At 34.2% G+C, this 16859-nt stretch overlaps 6 protein-coding genes across 6 annotated transcripts; 4 read left to right on the forward strand and 2 right to left on the reverse strand.

Annotated features, from left to right (window-relative positions):
* Positions 1–266: 266 nt before the first annotated feature.
* CAT8 (DNA-binding transcription factor CAT8) lies at positions 267–3642 on the forward strand (the record flags this gene model as incomplete). The annotated part of the gene is made up of 2 exons (XM_019180379.1): positions 267–499; positions 567–3642. Exons 1-2 carry the CDS (start codon positions 447–449, stop codon positions 3640–3642), a joined length of 3129 nt encoding a protein of 1042 aa, XP_019041802.1. The 5' UTR covers positions 267–446.
* A 2298-nt stretch (positions 3643–5940) lies between these two features.
* On the forward strand, positions 5941–7395 carry NAB6 (Nab6p; the record flags this gene model as incomplete). Its single annotated transcript, XM_019181242.1, has 2 exons — positions 5941–6599; positions 6714–7395. Coding segments are annotated over 2 exons (1341 nt in total), but the record flags the coding sequence as incomplete, so codon positions are not given.
* Positions 7396–8809: 1414 nt separating this feature from the next.
* On the forward strand, positions 8810–10342 carry WICANDRAFT_82592 (MFS transporter; the record flags this gene model as incomplete). The annotated part of the gene is made up of 2 exons (XM_019185405.1): positions 8810–10208; positions 10239–10342. 2 exons carry the CDS (start codon positions 8810–8812, stop codon positions 10340–10342), a joined length of 1503 nt encoding a protein of 500 aa, XP_019041804.1.
* Positions 10343–11741: 1399 nt separating this feature from the next.
* Positions 11742–12506, reverse strand: WICANDRAFT_103367 (uncharacterized protein; the record flags this gene model as incomplete). Its single annotated transcript, XM_019180380.1, has 1 exon — positions 11742–12506. Exon 1 carries the CDS (start codon positions 12225–12227, stop codon positions 11742–11744), a length of 486 nt encoding a protein of 161 aa, XP_019041805.1. The 5' UTR covers positions 12228–12506.
* A 120-nt stretch (positions 12507–12626) lies between these two features.
* On the forward strand, positions 12627–14620 carry WICANDRAFT_66846 (pepsin-like aspartic protease; the record flags this gene model as incomplete). Its single annotated transcript, XM_019184059.1, has 2 exons — positions 12627–14377; positions 14604–14620. The coding sequence occupies exons 1-2, from the start codon at positions 12949–12951 to the stop codon at positions 14618–14620; spliced, it is 1446 nt and encodes a 481-aa protein (XP_019041806.1). The 5' UTR covers positions 12627–12948.
* Positions 14621–14649: 29 nt separating this feature from the next.
* Positions 14650–16119, reverse strand: VAN1 (Van1p; the record flags this gene model as incomplete). The annotated part of the gene is made up of 2 exons (XM_019185406.1): positions 14650–15890; positions 15975–16119. The coding sequence occupies 2 exons, from the start codon at positions 16117–16119 to the stop codon at positions 14650–14652; spliced, it is 1386 nt and encodes a 461-aa protein (XP_019041807.1).
* Between the last annotated feature and the right edge of the window lie 740 nt (positions 16120–16859).

Here is a 16859-nt window from a genome sequence, read left to right on the forward strand (position 1 = left end):
CAGCGTAGTGCTATGAATAAAAGTACACTTTCTAATACACTAGAAACTACCAAAACGCACATAAAATAAAGTATTCAAAGTTGTGAACTCTAGTTCAATTCATAATTCTCATGGTTAATTGTATATTATAACCTCAAAATTACCTAATCGCTTACGTCACATTTTCTCGATTTTTTTTTTGGTCATAGTTTTTCTGATGATTCACTTTCAGTCGCTCAACCCGCAAAATAATCAACAAATTTGACTAAAAAAGCACAGGAAACCAACAAAAACAAAGTACCATCCAGACTCCCTAATATCACAAGACAGTAACAGGAAAGCATCTATCAAATTCCAAGAAGAATAGCAAAGAGTAAGGCTTTCCACAAAGAGAAGACGCTTGATTGAAACAAACTTTTTAGTGCGTTGACAACCCCATATTTTTCATACAAGCTGTGTCCTGTCAAATGGCTGTTGAACAAGTGAAGAAGGAGAAACCCTCTAATGGTCCACCAAAGACGTGAGTATAGAATATGATACAAGTATGCAGAATTAACAGTTTTACTAACATTGCTGTGTCTTTTTAGCAAAGTGATTCGTGCTCCTGGATCTCAAATTGAAAGAGTTGCACAGGCTTGTGACCGGTGTAGACTAAAGAAAACTAGATGTGATGGTAAAAGACCCCAATGTTCCCAGTGTGCTGCTGTTGGATTCGAATGTAAGGTCAGTGATAGACTAAGTCGTCGTGCTTTCCCAAGAGGTTATACTGAAACTTTGGAAGAGAGAGTTCGTGAGTTGGAGGCGGAAAACAGAAGGCTAACTGCCCTTTTGGACCTTAGAGATGAACAAATGGAACTATATTCAAAAGTTGAAAGCACTCCTGACCTAAGTGATAGTACTGGGAACCATCAGCCTCTAAGCTCTTCAAACCTTTCATTGTTAAATAAAGGCCATGACCAAAATTCAAAGAATGGTAATGGTGGTTTATCCCTGATGACGGAATATATTGATCATGATCCAAAACATGTTCATTCAGGTCCTGGTTGTTGCGCCAACTATCCACATTCAGTTAATGAAAGACCTGTCTCCATTGCAGGGTCCGTTGATTTAGATAATGGTGATTTAACAGATGATGAAGCTTTACCTTTCAATCATGACTTTTCAGATAGTTTCAATCATAACAGCAATAATCCAAACAATGTCAGTTTTGAACAAAATCAAGCACCTGGATTGCCTGCAGCTATGGCAATTGCAAGAATGAATAACTCAAATAGTAAAAGAACTCAACTAGCCACATTAGTGGCAATGTCGATTCCAAGAAGTACCGAGGAGACTTTATTCATCCCATCATTATTATCCAAAATTGGTGAAACTCATGGCTTAGACTCAAGAGCATGCTTAACTACAGCAACTGCAATTGCTTCGTTAAAGGAAATTCCAAAGATTAATTCCAAATTGATCCAAGAGAAGAATAACATTATTAATTTCACAAATATCAATTTTAAGACAATCACACCTGCTGAATCTAATTTATTTTTCAACAATTTGAAATTACCACCAAAATATCATCTTGACCAATTAATCACCATTTATTTCCAAGAATGGGGGATGATCATTCCAATTTTGGATAAGAATGATTTCCTAAAGCAATATGTTCAATTTGCCAAATCATTTGAAAATAAATTTAATGATAATGGGATGGTTTATAAAGAAAGATTTGGTGCAATAATGATTTTGATTGTTCAATTGGCATTATTGTGTCAAAAAAATCATAATAATGCAGGTTCTTCGCCAAATGGGGATTCACCAAATAGTAATTTCCAAGATGCTGATAAGGATCAAATCTTGTATTATGATTATTTGATCCATCAATTGATTAATTCATCAATTGCATCAACTTGTTCAATCCAATCTTTACAAATCTTGAGTTTAGCGTTGTTTTATTGTTTAAACACTGGTGATGTTATAACTTCATATGGATTACGTGGTCGTGTTATTACAATGGCTCAACAATTAAGATTACATAGATGTCCATCTGCAGTGTTGGGTAATACTGGTTCTACAGTGTCAAAATTCCAGCAAGCTGAAAGACGTATCTTGTTTTGGTGTATTTATACATTAGATACCTTTGCTTCTTTACAATTGGGTGTTCCTAGATTATTAAAAGATTATGAAATTGAGTGTGCTTTACCATTTGGTAATGATAATTTGGATGATGATAATAATATAAATATTTTGATTGTGAATAATAATCAAGTTCCATTAGTTGGTAAAGTTTGTAATTTATCATTAGCCATTATGAGATATTCAAAAGTTTTAGGGAATGTTTTGGATTCAATTTTTAAGAGACATAGTCATTCATCTTCAGATAATTTCCAAGAATTAACTTTAATCCATGAAAATTTGTTGGATAATTGGAGAAGAGATTTACCTCCAAATATTAAATTTGAACTAGATGTTAATGGATTATTAAAAGATTCCAAAAAATTAACAAATGATAAACAAATGTTATTAGTGCTGTTGTATTATTCTGCAAAGATTTTGATTCATTTACCAGTTGTTGCATCAGAAGTTAGTAAGAGTCGTGGATCTGCTTCATATATTGTTATTCAACAATGTACTATTGCTATTTTGAACATTTTATCAGATTTATATTCTAAAAAGACTTATTATATTCCAATTCCAATGAATATATCAAGAACAAAATCAAGGTTAGCAATCTTGAGTGCAAAAGGTTCATTAGAATATACAAGAGGTGGTGCATTATTTCAAGAATCTAAACAAATTTTACAAAATATTATTAATGAATTGAAAAATGAAAACATTAATGAAATACCAGGTAATTTATCCAAGAATTGTGTTTATTTGATTGAAAGTGCCATTGAAGCTATTATTTCATCACCAAGTAATAAAGATCAAATAAGTAGGAAATCAAGTGTTGATCATAAATCTAAAAAGACAAACTCACCATTGAAACAAGTTGAAATGCAAAGAACAAGAGCATATTCTCATAGTGGCCCATCTCCATTATCTAATAATGTTCAAAATTTTCAACAAAACTTGACATCAACAACACCATCTATAAAGACAGAATCTTCAGAACAATTATCAAACATGTTATCACAATTAGATTCAATCCCACCAATCTCATTTGATTCAAGCACTGCGGCTCAAAGAGTTCCAGTCAATAGACAAAGATCAGTTAGTGTTTCACAACCAACTCCACAACATTTCATTCCATCACCAAAGGATCAACAACAACAGCAAGCTTTCAAATCAACATACCTAGGAAGTAGCAGTAGTGGTGGACCACCAAGTAACAGTGGTGATAGTGTGAATAGTTTTGAAGAACAACAAACAATGGAGTATGATTTTGGTGCAGATGGTTCATTAGGTTTAGCACCTTGGTTAGATTTTGATTTGAATGGGTTTGATTTCGGTGGTTATAATGTTAGTGTTAATGGAGAATTAACACCAAGTGAACAACAACAACAATTGCAAAGCGGATTCCAGGGGTCTAATCCAGTACAAGTTAAGTTAGAACCTGATTTAACTGGAGGTTCTCATAGTTCTAATGTTAGTTTTGGTCAACAGCAACAACAGGGACAAGCTCAAAGAAGTGGTAGTTTATTTGATTGGCAGAATTCAAATATGGGAATGTAGTAAAAAGGTAGTACAAGTATCGATCTATTAGTTGTTATTTCTTATGTATAGTTTTATGAGTTTATGTGTTATTGTTAAGAGTGTTTTTTAGTTTTAGTTAAATCCGCAAAGTACATAAACGCGTCAAGGTGAACAGGTTTCGACAGAGAATTAACGCGAATCAGCAATTCAATATAGTTCAAGCTGGAATAATAAAGATTGTATATAACAATTATATTGTTGAAATAGAGTTAGAGTTGGTATCAAATCTCAGCTACAACCTCTTTGGTGATAGGAATCCTTTCCCATCAAACTCTTTGTCAACTTGACTTGCAAATCTTCTGAAAATATTAGCATGGGTGTGCTTACATTAAAGTGCTGCTGCTTCATCAACCTCACAAGTCACAAAAACGTACCCCAAGCGTCCAATCAGGATCTTCCGCTGAAGCTTGGCTAGCTCTTGGGCAAAGCTAGGTTGATAACAATTTGAATAGTCAGAGAACGCGCTTATAGGCCTTTATTGAGCGTGTCAGCTTTCAGAATAATTTGTGGAGCTGCTCTTTGACAAGACGTGAATATTTTTTAAGTGTAGCGTAAATTTATTATTCTGAAGGATATTTATTATCATCTCAGAGATCAGCTAGTTCGTCTTGGTTGTAACTGTGTACTTGTTGATTTGAGGCACACTGTTGCAACAGAAGTAGGAAATCTTCAAATTGTCAAGCTCCAAGAACTACAGTCAGAGTTTAAAAGCAAGTGTAAGAGACGCGTTTGTTCAGATAGTATCAAGCTGTTTTATCCTGGAAAGGGTGTTATTATGAGTGTAGTACTGTAGTCCATTGTCACTCTCTAACTCATTTGAGTGTTGATCCTTCGTTTCAACGTCGTACTATTTTTATGGCTCTTTTAGTCCCTTTGTAGCTAGACTCGATTCGAAGCAGGCACGAGGTACAGAGCCATAAGAGAAATAATACTGGTTGAATAGGGCAAGAACACGTCAAGACCAAACACGAAAACACACACAACCAATTCAACTACAATAACAACTAATATTCTGAATTCTAATCCACTTTACCCTAAATCCCAAATTTCATATACTGAGCATTTGTTCACCTTGAATTTCACGCTTTAAATTTTTGCTTTCCTTTCCCAACCAAAAAAAAAAAAAAAAAAAAAATTGAAATTTCAGTCGAATCTAATTTTGACTGTTTTTTGGCTAGAGAATTAAAATAGAAGAAACAAACCAAAAACCCTCTTCAACAACAAATTCATCAACAACAAACCCAAACACGCACCAAGATTCAACTGCTATCCACCAAGGAGAAAGGGCTAGTCGTCGCTAACTACAAGACCATCCAATACCTAGAAACACTCTCCCAAGCCCACAAAGATCACGGTCTCGATAAATTCCAGCTTGACACGGGCGCTAACGAAATAACCTGAACAAGAGATTTCGAAGAATTAGAAGAACCATCAACTATAGATCTTTCACTACTCAAAGCCTTGCTTGACAAATCATTACCGCACAGAGAAAGCATTTACAACTTCTCTTATTTTTTGAACCTTTCGTTGGAATAAAAGCACCTAGTTCATCATCTAGGCCGCTTTGTCACTCTTTTTTTTCTCTCAAGCTAACAAACAGAAGAAATAGCTGTTTATTGTTAGTATTTTTGCTAATTTATTATTTGCTAGTTGTCTAATCACTACAATATTGCTTATTTATATCCCAAAATGCTTCCTTATCAAAAATTTCCATCCATTTACAAACAATACCCTCAGCAATATCAACAAGATCAGGTGCCTCAAACACCTTTTGATATGGCCTATGGGAGCTCATTGCTACCTCGTCAGCTTTTAGTTGGCTCTCCTTACATTCAGGTTCAATCACCTTTACCTTCCCCTGTTCATCATGGGTCATTCCAAATTCAAAGAACTCCTCAAGGTGTACACCCTAGTCAACAAGCTGCTCAATCTTATTTTGTCCCAGCTCCAGCTCCAAAGTTAAGCTTCCCACCTGAAAGTGCAAGAAAAAGAGGTCTGAATTATCATTTGACTTTACAAAGACATAATTCATCAAACTCTACAACAGCTTCATACAAGAAGAACAATTCAAGTGCTAATGAGTTGGATGAGACTCCATCAAAGGGTAAATTTAAATCTACTGCAAGTTCTTCAAGCTCTTCATTAAATGATTCAACTTTTGATAATCAACCAATGATGGAATCTCAAAATATATATTCAAACCATGGTGCCATTTCAAGCAACTCATCGTTATATAATTTACATCAAGCCAATTCAAGTCCATCCTTATCTAATCCAATGGCTACAAGGGTATCAAATTTCCAAGTTTCAAGGCAACCAACACGGTCTATTTTGTTATTGAATGTTAATCAAGATTTATCCTTGACTGAATTTTTAGATACTATAACTTTTGGTCCTATTGAAAATGTTAGAATAGTGGAGAATTATCCAGATGAAGATCATAATTCAATAGCTTTAGCTTTCTTGAAAATTGAAACTTGTTTGAATTTCTATAATAACATTTTAACTTATTTATCAAAATTTAAAAAGGCAAACAAATCTCCAGATTTATCAATAAATTTCATCAATACCAAAAAATTATTACCATTCATTTCAAATGCTATCAATTCAGACGGTGCCACAAGAAATGTTTATGTTGGAAACTTGAAATCATTAGATAAAGAGATTGATGAAGACTTTTTATATCAAGAATTTTCAAAATTTGGTATCATTGATAAAATTGATTTGATAACTAAGAAAACTGATGAAAAAACTGATCAAGAGGCTGAAGAAGTTGAAGATGAACAAAATGATCAATTTGCATTTATACATTTTACAAATATTTCATCTGCAATCAAAGCTGTGGAACAATTATCCTTATCTTCAAATTGGCAAGATGTTAAAGTGTTTTATGGTACAGATAGATGTTCAATAAATTCAACTAGTTCATTAATAAGGTCAATAACTGATGAACAAGATGAAGAAATTAGTCAAATTTCAGAAGAGGATGAAGATGATTTGTTACAAGAAGAATTAGAGCAACAACTTCACCAACAACAGCAACAACACAGATATGGTTCTCAACAATTCATGACAGATGAGGATATTTCAAATGCTTTGAATCAAAAAAATTTAACTGCTCAAGCCGTTGCTACTAATGCTGGTGGGGCAAATAATGTTGGTAATAGAACTGTTTATTTGGGAAACTTAGATCCAAAAACAAAACCTGAAGATATTTGTAATGTTGTCAGAGGTGGAGTTTTACAATACATCAAACATTTCTCCACAAAGAAGATTTGCTTCCTAACCTTTATTGAACCTGTTGCTGCTGCTCAATTCTATGCTAATGCTAATATTGATGGTGTGACATTACATGGCCGTAAATTGAAAATTGGTTGGGGTAATCATTCTGGTCCTTTACCAAATCCAATTGCATTAGCTGTTACTATTGGTGCTTCAAGAAATGTTTATATTGGTATTAAAGATCAAGATTTATCTGATGAATCTTTAAAATTACCAAGTGAGGAAATTCTAAGAGAGGATTTTTCAAAGTTTGGTGAAATTGAACAAATTAATTTTTTCAAGAATGATCGTTGTGTTTTCTTAAACTTTTTGAACATTTCAAATGCTATCAAAGTTGTTGATGATGCTAATGGTAATAATACTGAAAAATTCCATGATTATTTCAATGGTAAATACAGAAATTTCAAGATCAGCTTTGGTAAAGATAGATGTGGTAATCCACCAAAGGCCAAAAAGAATAAAAAGAGAAATAGAATAAGAAAAAATCAACAACAAGATGATGACATTAAAGAGTCAAATGAAGATGATCAAGTTGAAAAAGTATCTGAAGATTTTTTGAATACCATGGGTATAACTTCCAAGACTGAAAATGAAGAAGATGAAACCAAAGAGGAAAAGGAACCTGTTGAATATATTGAAAATAACGCTTTTGGTATTTCTGCTGGTACCACAAATGAGGACACTAAAGAACAAGATGAAGAAGATGAAAAGAAAGCCCAAGAAGGAGACGATGAATTATATGAATCTTCATCTTCATCAGAAGTATTAGATATCGTTGCTAAATCTCCAACTGAAGCAAGACCTTACACACCATCAAGAACTTCGTCTGAAGAATTTTCAAATTCCAAAGTTCGTAATAATAAAAATAAGAAAAATTCATCACGTTCCAAAAAGAATGTTTCATCATCATTTTCACCAGCAATGTCATCCCGTGTTTCTTCAGCATCATTGAACTCATTAGGTTATTTCCCATATCAAGATCAAGAGACATTTATTTATAAGCAAGTTCCATTTGCACCACCTGCTCCACATCGTTCCTTCAGTAACTTATCAAGAGGCTCATCAAGAACTAATTTATCAAGTTATGGAGGTGGTCAAAGTATTCATCCTCACCAACAACAACAACCTCAATTTTATTCAAATGGATTCACAACATCGGGATCACAAGTCATGGCTCAGTATTTGGCACAATCCCAACATGCTAATATGGTTTATGCGGCTAATGTTTTGAACACCTCTGATGATTATGGTTATGAAGATGATAATGCTGGTTATTATCATCCTGGTTATAATAGTAATAATAATAGCAATAAGGGAAGACGTAATAATGGTAATGGAAATAGCACTAGATTAAGAAGATGAACATGATTTGAGTTTGAGTTTTATTTTTGTAACAATATAGTTAAAAAAGGATAATGGTTAATTAAAAAAAAATGTTTTTGATGAGTTTGGTTTTACTTTTTTTTTGATTTGGTCACTTCAAGATAGGGATGTCTATTGTTTCTAATATTCCAAAATAATTCAAATGAACAACTTATTTAATGTTGATACAAGACACTTGGTTTCTTACCTGTGATTAAAAGGTTTATTGTACAAGTTAGAACTTAGTATTTTGTAGGTGTCTTGATCGACGGCTTTGACTTAACACCGCCGGTAATACTCTTCATTTAGCCGAAATTGTATTTAGCCGCAGCCAAAAAAAAAGTTTCTGATAAAAAAGACCCTAACTTGTGCAAAATTGCATTAATCAAACTTACAGACTCTTTCAATAAATAAAAAAACCGTTATGCTGTTAAACTAGACATATTTTAGATCATCTGTACTTCTTTCTTCTATCCACATCAACTACATCAAGATCTCAACTATGATAACGGTAGATCCAAGGCCACCAGCTTTCAAAAATGCAGCACATGAGATATCAGTAGTATTGCTGATAATGTTTGCACAATTATTAAATCAAGCAGGCACAACACAAACGTTACCAATGATGAACTTATTAGAAAAATCATTTCCTAATATAACGCCAAATGATAAAGTTTGGTTCATGGCTGCATTCCCATTAACTTCAGGTGCTTTCATTTTAATATCTGGTAAATTTGGTGATTTATATGGATTGAAAAAAATTTTACTTATAGGTATTTCATGGTCATTAATCTGGACACTCATGACTGGTATTGCAGGGTATTCTCATAATATCGTCTTTTTTTGCTTATGTCGTGGGTTTCAAGGGATTGGATTAGCTTTTATATTGCCCTCTGCCATTGGTATAGCTGGTAATTTATACCCTAATGGTCAAAGGAAAGCACTAGTTTTTTGTTTTGTTGCAGCTTGTGCACCAACAGGTGCTACTTTAGGTGTTGTGTTTGGTGCTTTAACTGCACAGTTTGGACATTGGCAGTGGGCTTATTATTCTAATGCCATTGTGTTGGCATTGATGGGTGTTTGTGTCGTGTATTGCGTTCCAAAGATTAAACCTCATCATTCTTCAAGTAAAATGGATTGGTTAGGTGCTATCACTGGTGTTACAGGGTTGATATTGTTTAATTTCTCATTCAATCAAGCTCCAGAAGTTGGCTGGTCCAGTCCATATATCATTGTTTTATTAATTGTTGGTGTTTTGTTTTTAATTGCATTTTTCTACATTGAAAAAAGAGTTGAGTCACCCATTCTGCCTAGTGAGATTATGAATACTCATTTATTGCTTATTTTATCAGTTATTGCATTCGGATGGGCAAGTTTCTCTATATGGACTTACTACTATTGGACTTTCCTCTTAAATTTGAAGAACTGGACGCCACTTTCAGGTGCTGCTTCTTATGGCTGTTTGTTATTCTTTGGAATTGTTGCTTCTCTTATGGTTTCCGTCTTGATTAGAAAAATTAGAGCTTCATATATTCTATTTGCTGCAATGTGTGCATTTTTCATTGGGATTACAATGTTATCAACAACACCTGTTCACCAAACCTATTTCAATATGATCTTTGCTCAGATGGTTATTCTAAGCTTTGGTATGGATATGTCATTTCCTGCAGCCTCGTTGGTGCTATCAGATACATTACCCAAAAGACATCAAGGTATGGCTAGTTCGTTAGTTTCCACAATGATTAATTATTCACAATCTATATCATTAGGGTTCGCAGGAACTGCCGAAACAAAAATATTCGCTAAAACACATGATTTATTGAAAAGTTATAGAGCTGCAATGTATGTTGGAGTTGGACTTGCCAGTATCTCCATCTTATTGGCTATTGTATTGGTTATTTGTTCATATATTTGGCCCCATACTATTGAAGGTGAACAAGAAGAAGACCATGGCGAGTCTCTTGAACTGCCTGAAATCCAAAGCTACTCACTTGAAAAGCAGAGGACAAATAAAAAGGATATAGAAGATGTATAGATATTCGGTTACAAATAGATTATAGATTCCCATTGTTTACTCATTGTAGTCTAGTTATAAAGCCTAATCTGTGTAGGCCATTGGAGACCACCTCCAAGTTTGAAGCCTCTAATCATAGAGCATGAAAGCGTCTAGTCACGACCCAATTTAGCCACCAATGTCTTTAAGAAATGAGGAGCACCCACAAACTGGAAACAAACAAGATGTGGCAACTTACAAGAGATTCATGCATATACCTGTGAATCTATTGATATCGAAATGATCGATCTCAAGAATATTACATGCTTCAAATGATGATTGAGCTTTTCATAGGTCTTTACATGACAAAGTTCATATTTCCTCGAATATGATTATTTAAATCATGTATCAATGAATTAGGCTGAGCTTCAAGCCAGTTCTTGTTATTTGTATGAACTTTATACCTTGTAGCCTGTATCCAGGTCAACGATACGGTAGGGGCAACGAAAAGTAAACAAAATCTCTTCATCAAACTTTAAACTGATACCAAAACATACTGCAAGGGATTCTTGGGAACTTCGCAACATGAAATAATTCAGTCAAAATTGGACATATGGGATCCCAGTAAGATTATATAACTAATTTCCAACTCGAAATTCAAGTTTAGGACTCGTATTAAAATTGCTGTTTTTTCTGATTCAGTTGTGTCGATCTAGGCTTTCAAGTTTTGGGTTCGGGAAATTTTCACCATTAAGAACGGGACGTATAAAATATTCTTTATTGAAATATTTACATTGTGTCTTTGTATTTTAGCGTGTGCCTTCTTTGACTGATATGAAAACAGCTCTATGAGTCTATGAGCTTAGTTGATGCTTTGACTGGTAGGAGAACCTCTCCTTTGTTTGGTACTTTAATTGGTATGTGAACTATTCTCTTGTTCGATTCCCATATGAGAAGATAAGCAAAGATATTGTTAATTTCAGCACCAAGGAAGTGTATAAGAACACAAGCTAATTCCAGTTCTGAGAACTGAGGTCGTCTGTTGTGAAATATCGAGCAATAGTCAGAACGACCAGAGATACACTAAATACCTGTAAGACATTAACTACAATTTGAATATCATTACACTACTGTTGTTTCTATTACATCTACTGCTTTAAGTGCTGCTTAAGCTACTGCTTAGGAATATAAGGATACTTACTACTAAGGTCTCTGACGGTTCTTCGCACCTTCTCTATTTTTGATATTGGCAGCTAATTCATGAAGAATTTCGTAGACGTCGATCTTAATGAATGAGTTTTGTGACGAAGAAGACTACACCAATCATCTATATTCCTACCATAGCTATATTACACTAAAATGAGGATCTTTATTGAATTAGCTTACTGAATACTTGGTTATGAAAAGTTTCAAAAAAATTGGTGAATCAAAAGATTTCAGCTCATGATTTATATTTACCTCCAAAAACGTAGTTATATAGTAAAAATATAAAGACAGTTGTAGTAACTGATGGTATGTACTCATAGTTAATTACATCAACAACATTTCTTGGATAATTCCTTGGGATTTCGCTGATTCGGCCTTCTAGTCCTCTTATAAGGTACCTTACCAGACTCTCGCACAGCATTGACAGCCCGTAGCCTTGAGTGGAAGGTACCAGTAATAAGACAATTGAAGTACCAAAGAGCAACAATGGGATGTAATGATAGTTTAGTCTTTGACCAATGGTGAAAGAACGATGATGGTCCTGATTCTCTTCAACATTTAAGTCTTCAACAACATCATCAATATTTGAAATTGGGTTCTCTTCAACATTTAAGTCTTCAACAACACCACCTATTGTTTTTTGGGGATCATTGATTGAAAAAGTAGTTAATGAATCATCATTAGTATGATGATTTGGGAGGTTGTATTGATGGCTCGACATTCTTAACGAATCATATATTATGAACTTGATTTATAAATCGTACAGTTTTGGTCGAAGTTCAAATAATTAGGCGCTGGGGAAGATGTACAAGCACGTCTTTTGTGTCACAATTTTTTTGGTCGTTTAAAGTAATCAGCTCAAAAGATATAGTTGGTCTCAGAATGGTGAAAAAGCTAAGTAGGACCATTGATTGCATTGAAGTTGGATTAAGGGCTCTAATAACCAGTTTTGCTTACATCTCTGTGAGATTGTTTGTGTAGCTTTTGGTAATAAGTTCTCAAGATGTTTCACACTCGAAAAATAGTGTAACCCTTTTCGGTGAAATTTGTATAACTAAGGCAGAACTCGGTGGAAGTATTACGTAAGCGTTGTTTTGTTTTGGAGTTTTTCTAAAATGCAAAAAAAGACAAAACAATTGACAAGCTGAACTCGGTCCAAAATAAAGTGTTTGCCAAATTCTCAACCTTATCCTCGAGCTCCATACTCGAACTTCAAGGACATCAACACGTCCATCACCTCTAACCTCTCACCTTTCGATTTGTTTGTCTAGTTGCTGGCAGCATTTCTCATCACCATTAATACCCACATTCCTTTCATCACCACATTCTTTAACCACTGTCAACAAACTGTCAACAACCTTCAACAACCTTCAACAACAACTTTGTCCTTCGTGTTCTTTCAAGGAAACACTATTGGAGCTTCATATACATTGCATCAAATCATGTTATCATTTCACATCCTACTTCTTTTTTTTTCAGTCTCCATCTTTGCAATAATTCCAATTGGTGAAGATAGATTCATTTCTACCAAAAGCTATAAAGTGTCAAGTGTCCAGCTACCTCCTCAAGGATTTGAAAACTATTTACAACTGTTGAAAGCTTCACCTCAATCAAAAGGTTTGAATATCCAAAAAGATAGTGACAATAATAACAATGGTTCATCAAATTCAACGGTGCTGAACTTGAAACCTGGTATCACCACATTACAAACAGATGAAAACAATGAATGTTATTTTGTCAATACAACTATTGGGAAGAAAGAGTTCCCATTAATCATTGACACTGGATCTGCTTACCTTTGGGTTTATGGTGATAATTGTACGGATAGTGCTTGTCAGAATAATGCATTATACACACCTGCCAGTTCAGAGAGTTCAACTTCGACTTTTGCCTTAGCTTATGTCACAGGAACTGCAAGTGGTCAAGTTGTTGAAGATAATATTATTGTTAATAAATTGGCAACTACTCAAAAATTTAAATTTGGTAAAGCTGATAAAGTTCCTGATTTTTTCAAGAATTATCCAGTATCTGGTATATTTGGACTACCTTCTAATGATTCATCAGCTATTCAGAGTATTATCTCAGCATTATATGATTCACATGCTATTTCTATTGAGAAATTTTCAATAAGTTTGGGGAACATTTCAAATTCAACAGATTATCCAAATTCAGGTATTTTTGCAATTGGTGACCCAATCAAAGAATTATACAAAGGTGATATTCACTATTCAGACTTGATTGAAAACGACAGTCATTATTGGTTAATCCCAATTGAATCTGTGACATTGGATTCATTTGATGTTAATTTCACCAATCCTGTTAATCTTGGTGACGGTCAAGCAAATTCATCAACTTCAAGAAAGGCCATTGTGGATAGTGGTACAACTGTTCTTGCCCTGCCAAAACAAGATGCTTTAGATCTACACAGTTACTTCACAAATTCAATCACTGATGGTACAAATTTTGCAATTTTGTGTAATTCATCATTTAACATTGGGCTCAACATCAACGGCCATGATTGGACCATAGAACCAGAAAACTATCTTGGTGCCAAATATTCAGACCCTTCAATGGCAGGCTATTGTGTTTCAAATATCCAAGGTATTGATTCAGCTGCTGCTGATTCTTGGATTCTTGGCGCTGCATTCTTGAAGAGTGTTTATGCTGTGTTTGACGTTAATAATCAACAAATTGGATTTGCAACCAAGAATGAAGATGTTGTTTTAACTTCAACATCCACATCTCCATCTTCATCTGCTATACAAACAAGCTCTGCTGCATATTATGGGAACTCATCATCTATAATGACTTCATTATCATCCAATTCATCTGCATCAACTTCTGCATCAAAGACATCTCACAAAGCTGCTGGTGTTGCTTTGACTTCAACTCATTATTTTTCTATTTATTCCATCATTATTTCATTCATCACTACGTTTATGTTATAATGCTTAGTTATATTCTGTTTTTAAATTGTTTTATTTTATTTGTTTTTTAATTGATTTTCGTGAAGATGATAGACGCTTAATACAATATTAACCTCGATTCAAAGTTTAGACGTAGATATGTACTCTAGTTACTAATATACATAAAACAGAACAATATGGGACTTGAATATATGCTATATATTGGAATAAAAATCCTTAGGTATCTTTTTGTAGCTTCTTCTGAGTCTTTTCCGATAATTTATCCTTTCCTTCACTTTGACGTCTCTTCTTACGTTCTTTTCTTGCAATCTCTTGTAAATCATCTTCACTTGGCTCATAAATATGCCAAATTGTATAATGTGGTAACCCACCAACACTGAACCCCATCGTTTTAGCCATTTTACCAAATGCCTCAGTTTCTGCATGGTTTTGGAAAGTGAATGCAGGGAAATGGACACCTCTTCTGAAAACTTTAGCCTTAGCCAAGATAGAAACACCACCAACACCATCCATACCGACAACCTCATCTGGGTTACCGTTTGGATTTCTGATATAACCTAAATGAACCCTCCATGTTGGATATTCTGCATAACCTTCAACAATAACATCATCTTCGTTCAAATTCTTTGCCAATTCCAAACCTTGCTCGGACTCAATCCATGAATTTAGATCATAAGCTTGTTCATTGCCCAAGAATTCTGGTAATGGTCTCCAAACATTAGGAACTATAACGTCAAAGTTAAATTTCATCAAATCTTGGATAATGGAACCAGGCATCAATTCAATGTCGACATCTCTCCAATAAACCCATGAGTGGTAAGGTTTCAATGCATTGGCTGTTAACCAATTTCTAGCTCTACCCATAAGTTTACGTCTAATACCTTGAACTTTAACATCATGTCTATCGGTGAACCCTTGTCCAATGACTTGTCCGAAATCTTTTTTGAAAATTTGGACACTGTTGAAAGGTTTATTGTAATCTTTATGAAATGGTGGACTAAATGCTTTATCAACTTTCTCTATGTAATCTGGATCCATATAGCTCAAGTGTAAATCACTTGTACCTGAAACTGAACCTTGTTTACTTTCTTGGATCTTGAGCACTTCTGATAAGTTCCCATTTTGTAATGCAACTGAATAATCAAATAATGTTTCTAAAGTGTGATCGTCTTTTGAACAATCACTAACTAAAAATGCAATATCTATGAGGTTATGTGGGTATGTCAAGTTCATAATATGCTTGAACATTAATGGTAAGACTGGCTCAGCATTTCTCAATGGAATCAATAATAGAGTATAATCTCCATCTATAGCACCATTACTTGAGCCTTGAGAGTCACCCAAATCATAATAATCAACAGTGCTATGGTACAAATCATCAATGTCTTGTTGTAATTCTTTATATTCTAGAGAGTCAGATTTGACACCATCTTTATCAACCAAATATTTTTCAACACCTTCATCAAATTTTTTCAACTTTTCATAGTCTATCTCTTTGAACTTATAAGTTGTGTTTTCTTCATCTGTATAATGATGGATACCACTTTTGGAAGCAAATAGGTATATGAATAGCAGGACACCTATCACGTAGCCAGCATATTTCAACAATTGGCGATTAGATTGTGACTTTTTAGGCGTAAAGTTCGATGTTCTTTCAGATGTTAGTGCTCGGCTTTCAATAGTCATCAAGCAAAGGGTCCACACAAGCTTCCAGAATACCCTTTTCTTTTATCAGTGGAATTTGTCAACTTACATCGGCAGATCACTCTTTTTGCCCTGTGTGTCTCTGAGTCCTCTGAACATGGTGACCTCTAAGACTGAATGTGTGATTGAGTATGCCAATTGGCGAGTCCTGGTGGTTGCGAGTTGCTGGTGTTGAGCGTTTTCAAGTTGACAGCTGTGAATTTTGACAGAATATCCTCTACTGTGTGTATATAAGGTAATTCCGATGTTCTATTAATATACATATAATGTTACAATTAGTGGATTCTTGATTCTTCTTATAGTTGATGTGAAATGTTGAGTATTGATGAATTGTGCATAATTGGTTATTCTGGTTATGTAATACCTGACATTCCCCCCCTCATTTCTGAGTATTTATTGAATGTAATAATATTAAATATGATGAAACTTGATTTGGAACTATATTGTGTTGTCTTTTGTTAACCGGTGTTCAATTGGTTGTGATTGAATATGAAAGAATGAGTGAAGTACCTATAGATTTAAAAAGAAATGATTCTTGAATGGTGTGGAGGTTAATGTCTTTTGAATTTCAGGACCTGAGTATTTCTTGGTGAGAAAATCTGAGCAGTTTGAGATACCTGAAATATGATGGAATGTAACAATGTTATCTTCTTTGTAGCATTTAAGTTGTTTAAATCTATTGTAGTGATCTCCAAATAAATTCTTTTGATTGTTTGGTGTTG

Source organism: Wickerhamomyces anomalus (assembly GCF_001661255.1).
Source record: "Wickerhamomyces anomalus NRRL Y-366-8 unplaced genomic scaffold WICANscaffold_1, whole genome shotgun sequence".
Lineage (NCBI taxonomy): Eukaryota > Fungi > Ascomycota > Saccharomycetes > Phaffomycetales > Wickerhamomycetaceae > Hansenula > Hansenula anomala.